Source organism: Mustela nivalis, assembly GCF_964662115.1.
Source record: "Mustela nivalis genome assembly, chromosome: 17".
Taxonomy (NCBI): domain Eukaryota; kingdom Metazoa; phylum Chordata; class Mammalia; order Carnivora; family Mustelidae; genus Mustela; species Mustela nivalis.
In genome coordinates this window covers 19,836,470-19,859,355 of record NC_139036.1, presented here as the reverse complement: position 1 = coordinate 19,859,355, position 22,886 = coordinate 19,836,470, and the positions used below count along the sequence as shown (strand labels likewise).

The following is a 22,886-nucleotide window of genomic DNA, read 5'->3' as shown; positions in this document are numbered from 1 at the left end:
TCTGGCCTAGTAAAAAATTCAGAATCCTTTGGAATCCTCTTTTCATTCTAATGGGAATAAGGTTATGATGTCTCTGGTAATCATTCGGCTAAAATTTTTTCTGGGTTTCTTTCTCTTAGCCCTATGCAAAAGATGACACTTCACTCTCAGATCTTCCCCAATAGATAGTGAGAAATAAAGTTTCAAGTCAAATTTTCATGCTAACGAAGACAGGAAAAAATACTGTCAATAAATTGAGCCTCAGTTACGATGAAAAGGAATGATTTTTATAAAAACGTATAGTTTGCAAGAGTGGTATACAGCAACAAACACCTGATAAGTTATCATTAAGGAGCATTCCTTCTAGCCAGGTTCTCCACTTTGAGCATGCTTACTGTATACTTCCTCTGCATCATACAGAATGGCTCATGTGATTGAGTTTGGAGGATACAAGTTTGGTAGCATTTAAATGACCATCCTGAACTTACCAGAACTGTTTCTTGGGGAAAAGAGTTGATTTATAAAGCCATTTAAATGAGATAACAAAAATATTTATATACTTCTTAAATATCTCTCATAATCTTTTTCTTTTAACAGCAGCAAGTATTGGTACCCTTTTAACAATATGCCCACCACTCTGTGAGTAGTCCTTGTATATAAAGGATTGGGTAAGTCACTCACCTAAATACAAAAGGTATACCTTGTATTTAGGAAGTAAAATATTGACCAATCTAGAAGAATTTAAATATCTATCCAAATGAATGACAAATCTAAGTACAAAACTGAAGGCTGAAATGTTCAGTTGATATTTTCATAAAAGGTAATGAAAATTTACTTTTTTATTAATCAAGATAGTTACTCAAGATTTGAGTAAAAATTGGGCCAGTATTGGCATACCTGCACTTTCTTAAAGCAATCTACCATTATATGTATGTATGTATAGACGAATAATTGACATACAACATTATCTTTGTGTCATGTGTACAACATAATGCAATTAACCATTTTAAATCTGAGTCAGTGACTGGATTCTTAAAATAACCCCTTTTTAAGAAACCAATTAATCTTCCTGGAAAACCAAGGTAAGCTAATCTGACAAGACTAAGAATTAGAGAAAAAACATTAACTACAGAAATGCTATAGAATACAATGAACAAACATACCTCCTGGGCTGTGACCGGCATTCCTCCTCCCCACTGTCTGCCTCCTGCATAGAAAGGAAAATGATAAAAAAAAATAATAATTTAAAACCTGAGGTCTCATATAGTGTCAACAAAGCAATTTTACTAAGCTTTTTAAAAGATTTTATTTATTTGACAGAGAAACAGCAAGAGGGAACATGGGCACGGGAACGGAGAGAGAAAAGCAGACTCCCTGCTGAGCAGGAAGCCTGATGAAGGGCTCTGATCCCAGGATCCTGGGATCCTGATCTGAGCCGAAGGCAGATGCTTAACTGACTGAGTCACATAGGCGCCCCTCATCTTGTGCACTTGAACAAATTCTCTCTATAAAGAGCAACTTCAACCAACAGGGAAGGTTGATATGTATCAGTAGAATTTATTTCTGGAGGAAACTTCAACAATAGCCAACAAATTTCATTGATAACTAACTGCTAATAGTTAAAATAATTACCTCTGAAAACCAACTAAAAATGTTATGCCACTGTTATGCTACTTCAGATTCAAAATGAGCGGGCATTCTGATTGCCACCAACAAATCTCACCAAGATGTTGTATTAATAATTCTGGTCCCCAAAGAACCTAAACAATGAACCACTTCACAAAGCACTCATGATCAAATCACAAATAATATCGTCCTCAACACAAAGGCTACTAGTTATTGAGTGTTTATAATGTGCCAGGCTCCTTGCTCAACACTTCAAGTACATTGTTCTACTTATTACTTATAAGTTCAGAAGGTTGAGGGATGCCTGGGTGGCTGAGCTGGTTAAGCATTTGACTCTTGGTTTCCGCTCGGGTGATGATTTTGGGGTCGTGAGATTGAGCCCAGCCCAGTGGGCTGCAAGCTTAGTGCACAGTCTGCTTGGGATTCTCTCTTTCCTCCCTCTGCCCATTCTTGTGTGCTCTCTAAAATAAACAGATAAATAAATAAAATCTTAAAAAATAATTCAGAAGGCTGATAGTACTGTATTTCTCACTGATTCTCTCTCACACACACTTACACAGAACTAAGCATAAATATCTCCAATCAATAAAAAAAGCACTGAATCATAGTTTAATTGCAATATCTCTTTTTTCTTAGTGGCACATAAGATAATTTAGGGTGTTATAACATGGCAATTTAGATTCAATGAAATATGGATTTTACAGATGAAATTCACAGAGGATCTAAGTAAATTTCCCAGGGAAACTCATATGGTGAAGCTAGAATTAAAACTGATAAAATACTGCCTCCCAGCACATGAAAGAAGCCTATCATTTACTCCTTCCTGTCCTAGGTTAGGTCTTAAAAGTTATTACACAGATTTTCATGTACACAAAAATACTGACATAAAGGAAAAGTGAGAAAAGGTGTGAGAATTAATAATACTAAGGTGCTAAGTTTTTCCTTAAGTTTGTTCCCTGATATTTTATATTTGCTTTTGGTCACTTTGCTCTGTTGGGCGAACATAAAAACTGGAGGACAAAAATAATTTCAAACAGTATGCGTACTATCTGCCACTGAGCCACCTACATTTTTTAGTTTATCGAACCAAAACCATTTACCTCTATATCATTCTGTCTCCATTCCTGGTCAGCTACTATGACTTTAAACTCTACAACTTTTATTCTCCTTTTATTTTTGTTATTGATTTCAGACATGCCTATTATTTTCCATAAAGGGAAGAACGCAGCAAAGATTCTACCCACAGAGAGAAGACAGGTGGAATGTCATAGTGCGCTACACTATTTGCCTGTAGGGGAGATTTTAGGTTCAGAAGTACCCCCTTTAGAGATTGAAAAAAAAGGTGTTAAAAGGAAAAGAACTGATTGTCTCTAGAGTGGGAACCTGGAAAGTTTGCAAGAAAGAAAATGAACAGATTCAGATAAACAAATGTGAATGTTAGATTTTGAGGCCCAGGGGAACTATAATATAGAGAAATGATTGCTTCGAATGTCATTTAAGAAGTAGTGCTTCATTATTGCTATCACTGGTTAATTGAACTCAACTTCTGATGTATTCTAGTATCTTTTAATTGTATGAAAAACTATATAAAGGTTATATTTAAGATAAATTTAAGTTAAGAGGTACAATAATACAATAATACAGTATCTGTGAACACTGAACAGATAGATTAGTACTGAAAAGCTAGACTAGTACTGGGGCACCTGGGTAGCTCAGTTGGTGAAGCATCTGACTCTTGGCTTTGGCTCAGTCATGATCTCAGGGTTGTAAGATCAAGCCCCGTGTTGGGCTCTGCTCAGCGTGGAGTCTGCTTGAGATTCTTTTCCCCTCATACTCCTTCCCCCTCTGTGCCTCACCCTGCTCGCATTCTTGCTCTAAAATAAATAAAATATAAAACAAACAAACAAACAAACAAACATGTAAAATAAAAAGAGCCAGACTACTACTGAAACCTTTGCATCTGTGTGCTTATTACCCATCTCCCATTCTTATCCTTCTCCCAAGATGTGACTACTATTTTGAATTTTAAGTTTATAATTTTCTTGTTCTCACTCTACTATAAAAAAATTTCAAACATAAAAAGGTTGAAAAACCATATAGTGAATCTGTATATTCACCATATGTATTCTACCATTAATATTTATATACTTACTGTATTGCATATTAATTTATCTGTTTGCTTTTCCATCAATCCATCATATTTTTGATGCTTTTTAAACTACGTTACAGGGGCGCCTGGGTGGCTCTGTGGGTTAAGCCGCTGCCTTCGGCTCAGGTCATGATCTCAGGGTCCTGGGATCAAGTCCCGCGTCGGGATCTCCGCTCAGTGGGGAGCCTACTTCCTCCTCTCTCTCTCTCTGCCTGCCTCTCTGCCTACTTGTGATCTCTCTGTCAAATAAATAAAATCTTAAAAAAAAATTTAAACTACATTACAGTCATCAGTACACATGCCATTAAGTGTGTATAATTAATTAGAATTCAGTATTACAGTTTTTCCTTCTTATAGTAAAATTTACATACAGTGAAATGCACAAATCTTAAGTGCACCATTCAGTGAGTTTTGAAAATGTATATATCTGTGTAACTAAAACTTCTATCAAGAAGCAAAACATTTCTATCACTTCAGAAATTTTTCGTGTACCTCTTCTCAGTCAATATCTGGCACCACCCACTCCCTAGAGGCAACCATTGTTCTGATGTTTCTATCACAACTTTTTCCCCCAAGTTAGCACATAGCATATGATTCCACTGTTCATATAAATGGAATCATATAGTATGTACTCTTGTGCGAGGCTTCTTTTACTCAGCATTATGTTTTGAGATTCACTCATGTTGTTGCATTTAACAGGAGCTCATTCCTTTTTATTCCTGAGGATTCCATTGTATGAATACACCACAGTTTGTTTATTCATCTCCTACTGATACACAGGCTTGGGGTGTTTAATTTTTGTCTATTATGAATAAAGCTGTTATATGGGCAATGCTTCATTTAAAAAAAAAAGATTTATTTATTTTAAAGGGAGAGAGTGCACACGAGCAGGGGGGAGGGGTGGAGGAAGAGGGAGAGAATCTCAAGTAGACCCCCCTGCTGAGAGCAGAGTCTGATGCAGAGTCTTGATACCGGGACCTAACATAATGACCTGAGCCAGAACCAAAAGCTCGAGGCTTAACTGACTGAGCCACCAAGGAGCCCTCTTTTGTGTGTTTTTGGTAGAAATGTTTTTGTTTCTTTTGGGGTAATGGGATAGATGCATGAAAAGTTTCATAGGAAATTGCCAGGCCTTTTTCCAAAGCACTTGTAACACTTTATACTTATCAACAGTTTAATTAGCAATTTTCTTCTCCAATGGTTATTGTTTTCCATGTCCTCAGAAACTTTCGCTTACCCTTTAGTCACAAAAATACTGTATTTTTAAAATGTTGTCCAAGGTGTTTTCTTCTTCTTCTTCTTCTTTTAAAGATTTTATTTATCTGAGATACAGAAAGAGAGTGAGAGCGCGTGCATGAATGGGGGCAGGAGCAGAGAGAGAGAGAGGAAGAGAAGCATAATCCCTAGAAAGCACTGAGCCAGAATTGGGGCTCAATCCCAAGATGCTGAGATCATGACCTGAGCCAAAACCAAGAGTCAGGTGCTCAACTGACTGAGCCACCCAGGCACCCCTACTCTACCATATTTTTGTTAAACTTTTTTTTGAAGATTTTATTTATTTATTTGACAGAGAGAGATCACAAGTAGGCACAGAGGCAGGCAGAGAGAGAGGGGAAGCAGACTCCCCGCCGAGCAGAGAGCAGTGTGGGACTCGATCCCAGGGTCCTGAGATCATGACCCCAGCTGAAGGCAGAGACTCAACTCACTGAGCCACCCAGGTGCCCCTCTACCATATTTTTAAATAAAAGCTTTATGGTTTTATATATCCTTAAAAAAATATTTGTGTATGGTGTGAGTAGGAGGTTCGTTTTTTTTCCACGTGGATGTCTAGTTTTAAGGACCATTTGTTGAAGACTTTCTTTTCCCCATTGGGTTACTTGGCTCCTTTGTAAAAAATCAAATGATTGTATAGGTGAGGTCTACTTCTGGGTTCTTTATTCTGTTCCATTGTTCTATTTGTCAGTCTCTATGCCAGGACTACACTATCTTGATTACTGTACTTTATAGTAAGTTTTTTTTTTTTTAAGATTTTATTTATTTATTTGACAGAGAGAGATCACAAGCAGGCAGAGAGAGAGGAGGAAGCAGGCTCCCTGCTGAGCAGAGAGCCCGACGCGGGCCTCCATCTCAGGACCCTGAGATCATGACCTGAGCCAAAGGCAGCGGCTTAACCCACTGAGCCACCCAGGCACCCTATAGTAAGTTTTGAAGGAACTGTAAATCCTCTAACTTGATTATTCTTTTTCAAGATTGCTTTATCTTCTAGTAAGACTTTCTGTCTTTAAACCTACTTTATCTGATATTAATATAGTTACTACAGACACGTATGCGGCTTACAAGACATATTTTTCAATCTCTTTATATGTTAAAGACTGTCTCTTATAAACAAAATATAGATGTATCTTGGGGAGCCTGGGTGGCACAGTTGGTTGAGTGTCCGACTCGGTTTCAGCTCAGGTCATGGTCTTGGGATTGTGAGATCCAGCCCTACACTGGGTTCTGTATTCAGTGCAGAGTCTCCTTGAGATTCTCTCTCCCTCTGTGCCTCTCCACTCTCCCACGCTCTCTCTCTCTCTCTGACATAAATAAATATATCTTTAAAAAAATAAAGTTGCATCTTGCTTTATCTACTGTGACAATTGTTGCCTTTTAATTGTAGTGTTTAGTTCATAAACATTTAATGTAATTTGAAACAGTTAGATTTGGGTCTATAATGTCACTATTTATTTTCTTTTTGTCACCTCTATTTTTACTCCCCGTTCCTCCTTTTCTGTATTCTTTTGTATTATTTGAATATTTTTTAGAATTTCATTTTTATTTACTGGTTCTACCGCTTTTCATTATTTTTAAATTCCATTGTCTTTTTAATTACATCTATATTCTTAAACAATACATCATTTAGTTTTTGTAAGGGCCTATTTAGCCAGAGAAGTTCCATCCTGACCCTGCACACCCACTCCCCCTTCAGGGAACTTACTTAAAAACAAGTCCCGGAAACCAGTCCCAGGTAACAAAGCAAATACAAGGGTGGGTCAGGCCAGGTGGAGGCATTCAATCAGTGGGGGCGCATACTGTCTCCAAGCTACCAAGGAGTATGGGCCCCGTCCTTTGGGTGCTTTTTGGGTGCCCAGTCTGACCAAGGTGATAGGCTTGTTCAAATATCTACTATAGGGTAAACTGTAATTCAATTCATCACTTACGTGTGACCTAGCAGGGCTGTGCAGCTTTCTCTGTGTTACAATCTCATTGGCCACCTGTGCGTGGCCAGGCCCAACCACATGGCCTTTGCCCTTAAAAGCTAGTCTGTAAGGCAGAGGGTCATTGCCTCTTTGCAAGAGACGTCCCTGGCCGGTCAGTCTGATTCTCGATGCTTGGTGCAAAATAAAGCTTTGCTTGACCTTCGCTTTGTATCAGTCTTGCTCCTTTGACCATGGACCCAACAGCTTTGATTGTTTTAAGAGCTTTAAAAATTGTACCATATGTATGTAGTCTTCCCAATATGCTTTTTTTTTTTTTTTTTAAGATTTTATTTATTTGACAGAGATCACAAGTAGGCAGAGAGGCAGGAAGAGAGAAGGGGGGAAGTAGGCTCTCCTCAGAGCAGAGAGCCCGATGTGAAGCTTGATCCCAGGTCCCTGGGATCATGACCTGAGCTGAAGGCAGAGGCTTTAACCCACTGAGCCACCCAGGTGCCCCACAATATGCTTTTTTAATAGTAAGTATTACGCAAACAAGATTCATCCACTTATCATATCACATCCATTTAATGAGGTAAAAGACTACATTATATGAATATATCAAAGTTTATTGGGGTGCCTGGGTGGCTCAGTGCATTAAAGCCTCTGCCTTCAGCTCAGATCATGATCCCAGGGTCCTGGGATCAAGCCCCGCATTGGGCTCTCTGCTCAGCAGGGAGCCTGCTTCTTCCTCTTTCTCTGCCTGTCTCTCTGCCTACTTGTGATCTCTGTCTGTCAAATAAATAAATAAAATCTTTTTTAAAAAAAAAAGTTTATTCATTCTACTTATATAGATTGTTCCTGATTTTTGGTGATATCAACCATACCACTATAAATATTCTTGTATGTATCTTTTGGTCTACATCTATAAGAGTGTCATCACAGGATATATACCAAGCAGTGGAACTGCAGGGTCACGAATAAAGTTTAACATTTACAAGATAATGCCAAATTATTTTCCAAGGAGGCGGTGCTGATTTATATGCCCACCAGGAAAAAGTGTTTCTTTCAGTTGATCTAAATTCTAGCCAACATTTGGAATCATCATATTTTTATTTTTAGCAATGGTCTCAATTTACTTTGCCTTGATTACTAATAAGGTTGAGCAACCTTTTATGTTTATGGCCTATTACTAACTTCATGCCCTTCTCCTTGTATCTAAAAGGAACAGACCAAAAGGGGGATAATTCAAATTATTTTCAGCTCTTTGGTGGATTTTTCTTTTCTTTTTAATTAATTAATTAATTTAGTGATATAGAGAGAAAATGTGTTGGGGGGGCAAAGGGAGAGGGACAGAGAGAATCCAAAGCAGACTCCCTGGTGAGCATAGAGCCTGACATGAGGCTCAATCCCACAACCCTGAGATCATCATCTGAGCCAAAATCAAGAGTTTGATGCTTAACCAACTGAGACACCCAGGTGTCATGGATTTTTATACCTTTGAGAATTGTGATGAGAGTATATGGAGAAGTAAAAAGCAAAAACAACCTTGATGTTTCCTTAGTGGGCACAGACAGCCAATCAGTTATATCTACAGAGGCATATGCACCTTAATTAGACTTGTTCAAGGACACAATGGTGGTATGGTTAGGATTTGAATTCAGGTCTATCTTTCTGTTATAACTAGCTTCCTCTAAACTAAGATACCTATATCCAAAGATAGCAGGTAGGGAAGTGGCCACAAAAGAAAGCCATTTCTTTTTTTCATGGCTTATAAAACAAAATAAAATAAAATAATACCCTTTGTCATCTTTCCTCTATGACTTCTACACTTTAAAATAATGCCAAAGGAATTGTACTCACAAAAAAAGCAAGTCAGAGTAGTGTTTCTAATAAAAGATCCTCAACTTTGTCTTCCTTTCTTAGATTAATATTACAATAGTAAGGGTAATGAACCATTTTTTTTTTCACTGCTATTACTTGGAAAAAGAAAAAAAACCAACGTAGTGTGTGTTTGTGTGTGTGTGTGTGTGTGTGTGTGTGTATGGCCTATAAATATATATATATTTAGAGTAAAATGGATTTAAAAGGAATGAAGAAAATGCTCAATTATGTTTCTTCCAGTCGAATTCATTGCCACAAAAGCAAAAATAAAACACTGCTTATTCAATAAGTCATGCAGTTATCTTGAATAGTGGTACTTAAATGGTAGCTAATGGTAGAATGCTTACTATTCTATTCTAACAAGTTCATATGACAGATATAACAAACTACCTGTCAAATAACTTCACACACTGTCAAGAAAAAGAAAAAAAGCCAAATAGTCAACCTGCTCAGAACATTAGAAAAACCAGGAGAAAAGTATAGAGATAGCTCTTAGTTTCTTCTTAGTGAACAGAATCATTTCTAATGTGTAAGGAAGAGATCTAATTAATTAAATGACTAAATACATGTTTGTTGCTCTTTTTATATTGCACAGTCCTATTGTTAAATAATTAGTTCTTGATGCTCTTTTTTTAAAAAGATTTTACTTATTTGACAGAGATCACAAGTAGGCAGAGAGGCAGGTAGAGAGAGGGAGCGGGGGAAGCAGGCTCCCTGCCAAGCAGAGAGCCCAATGTGGGGCTTGATCCCAGGACCCTGAGATCACAACCTGAGCCTAAGGCAGAGGCTTAACCCACTGAGCCACTCAGGTACCCAGTACTTGATGCTCTCAAGAAAAATTCAACTTATAAGCAATATGGTATGAGATTGTAAATGTGCATTCAATCTTAGGTATTCAGAAACCATTAAGTATAAACTGAAAGATTAATGCATTCTTATGACTCTACTACCTCAGCATAAAAATAGGTTGCTAAGAAAAAGATGTTTGGAAAAATATAAGCACCCAAGTGATATTCGCTGATGAGTAGGTTGGTGAGAGGTAAGTACTGCTAGCCTTGAAAAACACTGCACTAGATAGGTGTTAAGTGCCTTCCCAAACCTTATTGTTGAAGATATTTTTACACTTTCCATATTCTCCAATACAAGTGGACTCATTCATTATACTTCAAAAGTACCTATTAACTTCCTTTGTCCACATGGTTTTATGAACATGGAAGGCCCCTCTCCCCTCCCACATCCCTCCCCAGTTTTGAAAGATGGTTTCAAATGCCTGAAGTTCATGACATTTTTTTAAATCACCTGATGGGCTGTCTGTCTCCCTCCAAACTTGAGTTACAGTGCATCTTTCTTTCTTATTTTTTAAAAGATTTTATTTATTTATTTGACAGAGAGATCACAAGTAGGCAGAGAGGCAGACAGAGAAAGGGGGAAGCAAGCTCCCTGCCAAGCAGAGAGCCCAATGTGGGACTCGATCCCAGGACCATGAGATCATGACCTGAGCCGAAGGCAGAGGCTTAACCCACTGAGCCACCCAGGCGCCCCTATATTTATTTATTTATTTATTTATTTTGAAAACCTTTATCTTAAATGTTGGGAAAACATTAAAATGCCTGTGGTACACATAACTACGACTCCCTCAATGTAACAGTGCTAGGTACCAGGGAGATCAGTGATGATGGGAACTCAGCTCTCCAAAAGCATCTGTTGTCCCTCTTCCTAAACTGTAAGGCCTATAAGGGGAACACTATGTTTCTATAGTGACAGTCAAGCTCAGGAGATATTAGATGCATTAATAAATATTGTCAAAGGTATCATAACCTTGGTATCATAACTAGGTATCACAACCTAGTAAGTGGCAGAATTAGGAATAAACCTTAGGCTAATTTCAATATATCAATAAGCCTTAGGTTAATTTCAATATATGCCTCATCTCCATTAAATTATTGGCCATATCCCCTTGGTCTGTCAGTCCAAGATGATTTCTTAAAATGGGGTGGAGAGTGAGCAGCATCCACCGTAAGGTAATAAGACTATGCCTCTCTGCCATCTTTTGGGTCTCCATAATTTAATGTTTTTTTCATGACTATTACTCATTTGAGCCGCCCTGGGGTAAATGCTATGCAGGTGTGATTAGAGACTTTTCAGCTGAAGAAACTACCTCATGAAAGTGTGATAATTTGTTCAAAGTAACCTAAGAGTAAGCAGCAGAGTCAAGATTCTGTCTGATAAGGTCAAATGTATCTTCTGCTAGTACAAGCTGCTTCTCTTGTTATCAAATGAATACTCTGGGCGCACTGATAGGGGCCTGATCCTAAGACCTTGTCTTTAAGTTTTCTTCCTGTCCAAATCCTGTTCCCTCCTACTCAAATGAAAATCCACATCTCACTCACCACCATTGGTCCATTTCCTTCTTTTGTAGCCTAAGCCCTCCATATGGACACATGGTCTTATGTTCAGCCAGGATACAGCGGTACAACTGTATTATTTTTTTTTTTAAGATTTTATTTATTTATTTGAGAGAGAGACAGTGAGAGAGAGCATGAGCGAGGAGAAGGTCAGAGGGAGAAGCAGACTTCCCATGGAGCTGGGAGCCTGATGTGGGACTCGATCCCGGGACTCGAGATCATGACCTGAGCTGAAGGAAGTCGTCCAACCAACTGAGCCACCCAGGCATCCCAACTGTATTGTTTAAATGTTGAAACACTTCTATATGAGATGATAAGTAGTTGCTTTCTACCACCGCCTCTCAGAATGTTTCAAGATCCAATAACAAACTCGATGATGGCTGGCACAGCAGAGGAATTCGAGGTCTTCCTCCTGCCTATTCTGATTGGTTTATAAACGTACCATACTAGTTGCTAAATATTTTGAATATCATCTCACCTACAGCAAATCTTTTCTGTGCTTATAAGCTTTGATTTAAAACTCCTAGCTCTGTCTTAGATTCACCCTGGAAATAATGCCTGCATGCCCCTTTCACCTATATCATCTCTTGTGTGTGTGTGTGTATTTGTGTGTGTGCATCCTGCTAGCCACATTTTAATTGCTTAGACTGCCTTCTGGTTTTAATTTCAGTCCTCTGTGACATATAATTACCATGCCTCCCCAAGGAATTTAAAAATAGAAAAGGCACTGATAAGATCTGGGGGAGGCTAAGTAAAATCTGATTATTAAAGTTTCTCTTAATATTACACATTTGAATTGTTTATGGATATAAAGAATTAGAATACAATTAACCAAAGTTACAACCTGAAACACTATTCAGAGATAAGACCACAAAAGACTAAAAGCCAAAGAAAACTTGAGAAAGAAGAACAAAGCTGGAGGTATCACAATCCCAGAGTTCAAACTATACTACAAATCTATAGTAATCAAAGCAGTAAGGCAGTGGCATTAAAAACAGAAACATAGATCACTGGAATAGAACTGAGAGCCCAGAAATAAACCTACTCTTAAAATGTCAGTGTGCTCTTACAACAAAGGAGGCAACAATATACAATACAATATCGAAGTTTCTTCAATAAATGTCGTTGGGAAAACTGAACAACTACATGTAAAAAATTGAAACCAGGCTTATCTTGCACTATACAGAAAAATAAATTCAAAATGGATTAAAGACCTAAATGTGAGACCTGAAACCATAAAACTCTTAAAACAGAGAGTAGTAATCTTTTGGACATCAACCTTAGCAATATTTTTCTGAATATGTCACCCAAGGCCAGGGAAACAAACAAAAATACACAATTGCGACTACATAAGACAAAAAGCTATTGCAGAGCAAAGGAAATCATCAACAAAATGAAAAGGTAACCTGTCGAATGGAAGAAGATATTTGCAAATGACATAACCAATAAGAGGTTAATATCCAAGATATATAAATAACTCACAGAACTCAACACCCCAAAATAATACAATTAAAAACTGGGCAGAGGACCTAAATAGACATTTTTCCAAAAAAGATTTACAAATGGCCAACAGATACATGAAAACTTGCTCAACATCACTGATCTTCAGGGAAATGCAAATCAAAGCCACAATGAGATCATAACCCCACACCAGTCAGAATGGCTAGTATCAAAAAGATAAGAAGTAAATGTTAGCAAGAATTTGTAGAAAAAGGGAATCCTCCTCGTGCACTGTTGGTAGGAATGTCAAGTAATGCAACCACTCTGAAAAAACAGTATTGAGGTTCCTCAAAAAACTACAAATAGAAGTCCTATATGATCCAGTAATCCCACTTCTGGGCATTTTTCCAAAGAAAATAAAAGTGGTAATTTGAAAAGATAAATACAGACTTCTGTTTATTGCAGTGTTATTTATAATGGCCAAGATATGTAAGTAACCTAAGTGTCTATCAGTAGACAAACAGATATAGAAAATGTGATACAGATGTCAAATGGAATACTACTGAGCTGTTAAAAAAAAAAAAAAAAGGAGATCTTGCCATTTGCAACAACAGGGATGGACCTAGAGGGTATTTTGCTGAATAAAATAAGTCAGCTAGAGATAAAAAAACAGACAAATAAGATAACAAAACAGACAAATGAGCGACAACAACAAAGAGAAACAAACTTATAAATACAGAGAAAAAACTAGAAGTTGCCAGAGGGAAGGGGCTGGGGTGATAGGTGAAATAGGTGAAGGGGATTAAGAAGTACAAACTTCTAGTTATAAAATAAATAAGTAGTGGGGAAGAAAAGTACAAATAACATTGTAGTAACTTCGTATGGTGACAGATGGCAATTACAGTTATCTGGTGAGCATTTCATAATGTATATAACTGGAGAATGTATATAACTGGAGAAAGCAATATAATATGCCAACTATACTTTAAAAAGCAAGCAAGCCAGCCAGCCAAAGAACACATGCAGAAGGGTAATGAACATTGATTGTCTACCAGATATTACTGAGCTAACAGCATAATTTTTTCAAGTTTTCCAAAGTCATTTTCAAACCAAGGAGTTGATAAACCAAATCCTGATACAGTCAGGGCTCTGATCAAAAAGAAATTAGAATATTTAAGACACAGATGTATTGCTAAGGCTAGTTTGGTTAGTGGGAAATGCACTGCCATTTTGTTTGTACTCATATTAAATCTAGACAATTAGCTATTCAGTCATTAACAGGGGAAAAGACAGAGTCAGGATATGGGATATCTTTGGCAAATAAATAATCAACATATTCACTAAAAGCTGCTAGAGTCCACAGGGGACAAAAAGAAATGTGAGACAGTACCACAGTCAAGGAGTTAATCTGGCTATTATATTTGATAAGTGTATACAACAAGTACAATGTAAATGCATGGCACAGGAAGTACATTTCAGAATTTCAGAAGAGAGATCTCATGGTGGGTACAGTGTTCATGGGAACTGAGCTAGGAGTCCAATCTTGACAGAAGCATAAGATCTGAAGAGGCACAGAGACGAACAGGACATTTGAGACATGAGCAAAAGGAAGGAAAACAGAACTACATTTAGCACTATTGGGAGTGGTGGTGAGCAGACCAGCTGAGTAGGAACCCAGGGCTTGCCTTGATGGGAGTTGCAAAAGGCAGAGATCTAGGCCTGATCCCATGGGGACGCTATGGAAGGTATTTATCAGCGTTTTAGAAAGTGGAACAAAATTATAAATATTTTGCTTTGGTGGTAATAAAAATTCTTTAAGGAAGTAGAGGTCAAAGCCAATCAAGAGAAATGAGGTACTACTCTTCCTAAAGCCAGAAGACATTGCTCAGTATAACCACAGATCTCCACTAGAGGGCAGACAAGTCAAGGTTTATTCTGTAGTTGAACCAGAGACACTGCATCCACAGAAAATACTGAGAAAACATCCTGTGTTGTTTAAAGACCATTTTTAGTGCTTTCAAACCTGAACAGAACCTTTAGCTAGTATATGAATCTTTCACAGAATAGCCTTCTTTGGTATAAAATGCTTCTTAATTGCAAAATGGATCAAGAGAAGTTATACATTAGGAACCTGGCTTAGCTGTCAGGGACATGTGCTTATTCATCACAAACATAGCTGGGATGCCAACAGCAGCACTCATCACTGGCTAGCTTACCTCAAGCTTCCCCTCCCATCTCAGGCACATCCTAACCACCACTCATCCAATGACTAACAATGTATATATCAGCTGGACCATGATTTCAATCTAGGTTCTCCTTTTGGTCAACTTAAGATGGGCTTGGTCTTAAGGACTCATCCCTTTAAAGTCAGAGTGAGGTGAGTTAACAAGACAGAGGTTCTTATATGTACATTTGACTTATTAGGCTGAAGGGTTGTCATATGGCGGTGTTGGTGGGAGTCCTCAGGTCTCACTAACATAGTATCAATATTAACTTCCAAATAAAAGGGTTGAGAATGCCATCAAACTTTTTAGATGCTAAGACTCGATTTTACAAAGTACCTGAACATTTCTTCTGTTTTGATCTCTTGCAAAATGTCTGTCATTAAAGATTCAAGGGCAGTAGTAGGTTGACTTTGTCATTAGCTGGAAGTAGTTTTCTTTCACTCTTGATCAATGCTAGTATCACAAGTATTTTCTTTTTCCTTGGAAAATGATAGCAGTTAGTGTCTTGAAAATTATAACATTTGGTTTCAGATATTAGGTATTTCAGCTGCAGGTAAATTTTGCTATCATGAAATTCTGGTAGTATCTTCAACAAGCCAGGCCACTGTATATGTTAGACTTTGTATACTGTTCTCTCTGCCTATAATTCCCTTCATTCTCCTCGTCCCTTGCTTACTTCTACTCAAGTACAGTGGAACAGATCCTTCAACAAAGATGTCCCATTTTCCATGTTGTAGATTCACTCTCCAAACATTATTTACTATGCATAATTCGAATACAATAATGTAATAAAAATTCTTAGCACAAGAATATTCATAGCAGTACCTGTTGCATATTTTCACAGGGTCAATCATTTCAGAGGCTTGCATAACAATTCTGATAGAAACAAGAATGAATGGGGCAATGTTCTCAATAACAGGAATTAGTGACCTAATGATCATTCCCTTCTTTTAGAATGCATTCCACTTATTTTATTTTCTGGGAGTGGTAATACCTATCTCTAATCCTTACAGAAAATAAAAGGATAAAAGGGCTCATTAAACTGTGAGCTTTTTTAAGACAGGGACCATGTTTTTTCTTTATATCTAAATACCTGGCACATAGTCATGTTTTTGTTGTTGTTGTAAATCTTTATTGAAATATAATTCACATACCATACAATTCACCTATTTATTTTTTAGTATCTTCACATGGTTGAGTATGTTCTTAAGTATGTGGTCACACATTTTAAAACCATGCCATATATTCAAATATAAAAGGATATTCACAGAGAGGAAAGTAATAAAAATTTTTAAAAAGTTTAACAAACTGAGAAAAATAGTTTCACCGTATATTTAAAAAATGGATTAATAGTTTCAAAAAACAAAGAATTCCAAAGAATCAACAAAAAAGAGCAAAAATCCCCACAGAAAATTGGGCAAAGAGAATTCACAAGAGATACAAATGGGCTGAAAAGGAAGTAAAAATATGGTTAGCTTGAAATTAAAAAAAAAAAATTCAAATAAAGATGCTGTACTGTATTTTCTCTACTAAATTATTTAAGATAAAACTAATAAAGAGGTCATGAAAATGGGCAGGGTTTTTTTTTGCACTTTGTATCAAGAGCTTTAAAATTGTTCCTATTTTTGACCTTATAGTTTCATGTCTAGAAATGTATTCTACCAAAAACAAAAATAAAACAGAAATATCCCCAAAGATTTATACAAGGATACCAAATGCAGAGTATTCATAATAGCAAACAAGTTGTAAGCCACCTTAAATGTACAAAGACAGGAGAAGTTGGGTAAATTAAGAAATTACCAAACAAAAGAATTTTATTAAGACCTAAATTTATACTGTTTACTTAAAATGAGAACATGATCAGCATGTGAGAATTACTGGAAAAAAAAAAAAAGCAGATTTCTAATGGGATGTGCGTTATATGTGGTAACTTTCTTCTTTAAAATCATTTATATTTTCTAAACTTTCTACAATGATCATGTATTATAATCAGAAAAAAACTTTAAAAATGTGGAGTAAGGGCATGGGAGAAATGTACAGATTCTTATTCTTTTTCTTTTCTTAATTAGATGTCTTCTGATATATTAGGTGGAAGATTACACATATCATCAAACCAATGTTTTAAAAGAGACATAATTAATAAGTTGGAAGATCAACCAGTAAAAGTCTCTATTGGCAGGTGGCTACCTGAGTAAAAGACATGCTCTTTTCTTCCTCTTTGAATAGCAGCTTCTCCTGCTATAGTCATGTGAACTCAGCTCGAGTTCACAACTCTTCCTGTTCAATGTTCTTTTTCTCTAGAGCCATGCTTTTTAAACTGGGATACAAGTATTCCAGGGTCATGCCTCAGTGTGGTAGGAATTAACTGAAATCAAAGGATGAATATAAATCACATTCTCAGGGCATCAGTTTTGCTTGATTGGAAGTAATATTTTAAAATCTTTTTTCTTTTTAAGCGTGGGGGCAGGGGGGGAAGAGAGAGAATCTTAATCAGGCTCTACACCCAGAGCAGAATCTACCCGTGGGGCTCAATCCCACAACCCTGAGATCATGACCTGAGCCAAAATCAAGAGTACGATGCTTAACCAACTGAGCCACCCAGGGAACCCAATGGTAATTAACATTTTTGTAGCAACAGAGATACAGATATATAAGCAAGAAATCTGAAGTAAACTGAAAATTCAAATAAATCTCGGACATATAATAGACTCCTTTAAACTCTGTATACCCAGACTGTCAGAGATTTCCTATTCACTCTCTTCTGCTGTTGAGAAACTTATGGTGGAAAGATTTGAGAGGACTGCTCAAGATACAGAGGACTGCTGTGTGCAACTTTATTTACTTATGTGTGTATGTATGTATGTGTGCATACATGCATGTATGTATTTTACATAGGCCCTACATCCAATGTGGCATTTGAATTCACAGCCTTGAGATTAAGAGTCATATGTTCCACCAACTGAGCCAGCCAGGCACGCCTTGCTGTGTGTAACTTTAAAATAAAGCTTGTGTGGGACATCTGGGTGGCTCAGTAGGTTAAGCATCTGCCTTGGGCTCAGGTCATGATCCCAGGGTCTTGGGATGGAGTCCTGTGTGGGGCTCCTTGCTCAGCAGGAAGCCTGCTTCTCCCTCTGCCTGCCCTCCCCCTGCTTGTGCTCTCTCTCTCTCTAATAAATAAATCTTTAAAAATAAAATAAGGCTTGTGCCTAATATTGAGTAATTAACATATAAATTAAATTCTGGGGAGTATAGTCAGTTAATAAATATGAAGAGAAGATCAGATGCTAATGACTCCTTATTCTAATTCCTGATTCGACCTCTAAGACTACAGGGCAGGCCACTTAACTTTATTTGGTGTCCAAAAACAAAAGACTGAAAAACGAAAGTGGTAAAAAAGCTGACTGAGTACTTAAACAAAAGCCTCCATGCTTACTTGAAGTGAAACAGAGGTACTAAAGTGAAGAAAAAAATATGAAGTTATAAATCAGAATGTGATCTAATTCCTAATATAAGTGAGGCCTACCTAGTGATTTTTGCTAATACAGTGAATATCATAAGGAATCCAATTATTAATAGTCTTCTGCAGTTAAAACACCCCTGGCTTTATTTTATTAATGGAAATAAATGACAGAGGAAAAAAAATTGGCAAGTTATTGCAGGAAGCTTTTTTTTTTAATTTTTAATTTTTTAAAAAAAGATTTTATTTATTTGACAGACAGATCATAAGAAGGCAGAGAGGCAGGCAGAGAGAGAAGAGGAAGAGAGCCTGTGATCCCAGGACCCTGGGATCATGACCTGAGTTGAAGGCAGAGGCTTTAACCCACTGAGCCACCCAGGTGCCCCTGCAGGAAGCTTTTAATTACACTCACAGTCCCCATTAACCTTGACAACCCACCAACTCGACTATAATAAGAACACCTCCCTCACTAATATAACTCTAACTAGAACTGCATGATTACAAAACGTTGTTTAAGAGGAAGGTAGAATCTTATGAGAGAGAACTATTCAGTCATCTGAATTTCCCCTCTAATTTGTTAAACATCAGAATCATGTATTGTCAATTTTTAGATTATCTAGCCCACCTCAGAAGCTTCTTGGTTACTCATTCTTTTTTTTTTTTTTTAAGATTTTTTTTTTTAAAGATTAATTTATTTGTCAGAGAGAGAGAGAGAGCGCGAGAGTGAGCACAGGCAGACAGAGTGGCAGGCAGAGTCAGAGGGAGAAGCAGGCTCCCTGCCGAGCAAGGAGCCCAATGTGGGACTCGATCCCACGACACTGGGATCATGACCTGAACCAAAGGCAGCTGCTTAACCAACTGAGCCATCCAGGCGTCCCTTGGTTACTCATTCTTATGTGTCTATTGTTTTTCATTAAATGTGTCTTTCATTTCATTAAAAATGTCTCCCCATTTTCCCTTCTAGCCTCATTTTTACTTCCCTAAGACTGCTATTTATCTTTCCCTTTCATTTTGCATAAACCTCAAAAAGTTTTCTCTTTGGTTCTTGAATTTTATACCTTGAGATAACTTTAGAAAATATTTATATTTAGAATATATATATGTATATATATATATATACACACACACACACACACACACACACATACATATATACTCTGGGAAAATATTATTGATGCATCTCTCCCACCATCCCCTCACCAGTTAACAGTCTAAGACTGAAGAAACTTAAGCTATAACCAACTTTTCAATATAATCCTTTCCTTCTTCCATCTACAGCGAGTTAGGGATAAACCTCATCAGTGATGTTTTGGCTCAATAGAATTCTGACAATCGAAGACAAATAACTATAGGAAGTCTGTGATGATATAGTCAAATCATCAACAAATTATCAACAAATTATCCTGTTATCTATTAGTAATGTATTCTTCAATCTAGATTTTCCCCTCAGAACTGAATAGAAGTGGGGAGGAAACAGGAGATTAAAAAGGCAAACCATAAAAGGCAAGATGGGCATACCGGATAGGAAGCTCCTTCCCTTATTTACAGATTCTAGTAGAAAAAAGCTTAACTGAAAACATCTATCCTCACTGTCATTATATATTTCTTCTTGAGAAACAAGTACAGCCCCAACAGGGATTTAGCTATATTTGAAAATTCAAGAAACCAGTAAAAAGCACCAGCAATGCCATAAGAATACAACTCATGGAAGCAAAAGCAGTTTTAAAAAGACAGTCCCCAGAGAGTATCCTGGTCAGTAAACACTCTGAAGCAACCACCAAGAAATATTTATTACTTCCCTAATTTCCTGGAAACATAACTTTCCTGATAAACAACGCCTTGAACATCCCATGAAAAAGATACCTAAGACTACTGAGTAAGGTCTGGTAAGATGAAATATTGCAAGCTACTATTTCATATAACTTAGAGTCAACCAAAACTATGCAATAAAATATGGAATAAAATAGTAGCTATAAAGTATACTGCAGATTAAAAAAAAAATTCTCAAGCTATCAAAGTAAATTGAGATGGCAGACAGAAATGCATTCATGCTGGGGTGCCTGGGTGGCTTCAACAGTTGAACATCAGACTCCTAGTTTCATTCAGCTCAGGTCATGAGCTCATGGGTTGTGAGATGAGCCCTAAGTTGGGCTCCACATTTGGTGGGAAGTCTGCTTGAAAATGCTTTCCCTCTGCCCAGCCCTCATCCCCCATTCACATGTGCACACTCTCTCTCTCTCTAAAAAATAAATAAATCTTAAAAAAAAAAAAGTGTCCATGCTATATATTCTGCAAGATTTAAGAGACCAACCATAAGAAAAACTAGGTCTTGAAGAAAATCAATAGTGGCTTACAGTTTTATCTATGTATATGATATGAACACATGTACATAGTCATCACCAATCTCAAATAAGTGCTTCCACAGAGTGCACCATGAAACTGAATTTTTATAAAGTGATCATTTTCAATTTTACAGATTTTTTAAAATTTATTTTTTAAAGATTTTATTTATTCATTTGACAGACAGAGATCACAAGTAGGCAGAGAGAGGGGGAAGCAGGCTCCCTGTTAAGCAGAGAGCCCGATGTGGGGCTCTATCCCAAGACCCTGAGATCATGACCTGAGCCAAAGGCAGAGGCTAAATGCACTGAGCCACCCACGTGTTCCAATTTTCATAGTTTTGAGGAGACACATAATTGAATACTCAGTATGCACAATCTAATGGCAAGTAAACAGTTATTAATAGTTACCTGTGACAATTATGAAAGCTATGTAATATATTCAGATCTGATCCTCAGCCTGCAGAACAACTGCACTGCATAGGTAACTTAATAAGTAATCAATGGTGGGCTCATAAATAGTTACTTCTTAGCCTGCATAAGTCAAGGGTTTAACACAATTTCACATAAGTAAAATATTAAACATATTTCCACTTCTTAAACTATTCTATTTTATGTGAACTAGTCCCATGACATTTTCATATCAGGGGATTGGTTAGGCAAACTAATTCAAAAGTTATGGTTCTTTTCCTTATATTGATTAAAATAAATACCAATGCCAATAACAGTTACACTTATAATGTAGAGAGGCCAAGGTTATAAATATTCAACTTTTTTCCCCATACTTCAAAAAGCTTGTGTGAGAAAAGCAAAATCTGTTTCTATATACTCTTGACATTCTTAGATTCTTCTTTTTTTTTTTTTATTAAATTTTTTATTTTTTATAAACATATTTTTATCCCCAGGGGTACAGGTCTGTGAATCACCAGGTTTACACACTTCACAGCACTCACCAAAGCACATACCCTCCCCAATGTCCATAATCCCACCCCCTTCTCCCAAACCCCCTCCCCCCAGCAACCCTCAGTTTGTTTTGTGAGATTAAGAGTCACTTATGGTTTGTCTTCTAAATGAATCCACCACAGAAATACAGGACATGATGCTTCAGACATACATGCCCATTTTATTTAAGAACTGTCTCATAAGTCACTCTAGTCTCCAAGTACAGGGCTAGATGTTGGGGATAAAACAGATACAGTCCCTGCTTCAGTCTGATAATCAATCTAATAATCAGAAGCAAATAAGAAAAATAAACTGTAACTACAAGTAGTTGGGAAACAAAATAATATTAATGGTGTTCATTATGCATACATACTGACTGCACATCGTAGGTCCCAGCTTTTATGCTGTTTGCAGTAAAAATCCTAACTCCTTTCTAACACTTATTCCTCAAGGCTTCTTCCATTCCTCGTCATTCATTTATAGAATATAACAAATTTAAGTAAAACATTTCCATCGAATTTCTGGTATGAGTGCTGTCATGAAGACTACCTCACAGGCTATTAATGTAGCCTTTGGATTTTAAATCATAAAGAAGCCTATGGAAAACTAGCTAGAAAATTTTTTAAAAATTACAACAGATATGAAATTCAGATTAGACTGAATTCAGCCCATTGCCCCCTCTCTCTTCCAACTGGTCCTTGGACTATGCAGCAGTTTCTGCCTCTGCTATTGGGGGAACCATCAACTATAAGAACTCCAAGCACTTTCATTTTTCTCTTCTCCTATACCATCTACAAGCGTCTGAAAGAGTCCATTCAGAATTCAAACCACTTCAATGTACCCTAGGAATATGCTTTAGTCAAAAACACATTTTGCTTTGCCCTTCTTACATCAAGTACTACGTTCCTGCTTTTTAGGAAGAAAAATCATACAAAATCCTAAAGTCTCTGATCTCCTTTGATTGGGTATTAGCTCTCCTTTCCTAAAGTCCTATTCTTTCTTCTTGCATTTTTCTTCTTTCTTCAATTATAATTATATATATTCACAACTTATCCTTATTAATTAAGAGTAAAGGACCTAATACATACTCTAAATACTTACTGAATAAAATATGAAAGCAAATTATGAAAAAAAAGCTTCTAGGTAAGGAAAGGGAAAATGAATAAAATGGACTTCACAAAAATGAAAAAACCATGGAAGGATAACATTCTGGTCTATTACATAGCAATAAGGACATAAAGCAAATAATTAGTCGACCAAGGCA

General features: G+C 37.0%; 1 protein-coding gene across 1 annotated transcript in view; it reads right to left on the bottom strand.

Moving 5' to 3' along the window:
* SSH2 (slingshot protein phosphatase 2) overlaps positions 1 to 22,886 on the bottom strand; it is a 252,619-nt gene that overhangs the window by 152,500 nt on the left and 77,233 nt on the right. Inside the window, exon 3 of the mRNA XM_082708526.1 lies at positions 1,143 to 1,186. Coding sequence (XP_082564652.1) covers positions 1,143 to 1,186 — 44 coding nt within the window. The remainder of the gene's footprint in view (positions 1 to 1,142; positions 1,187 to 22,886) is intronic.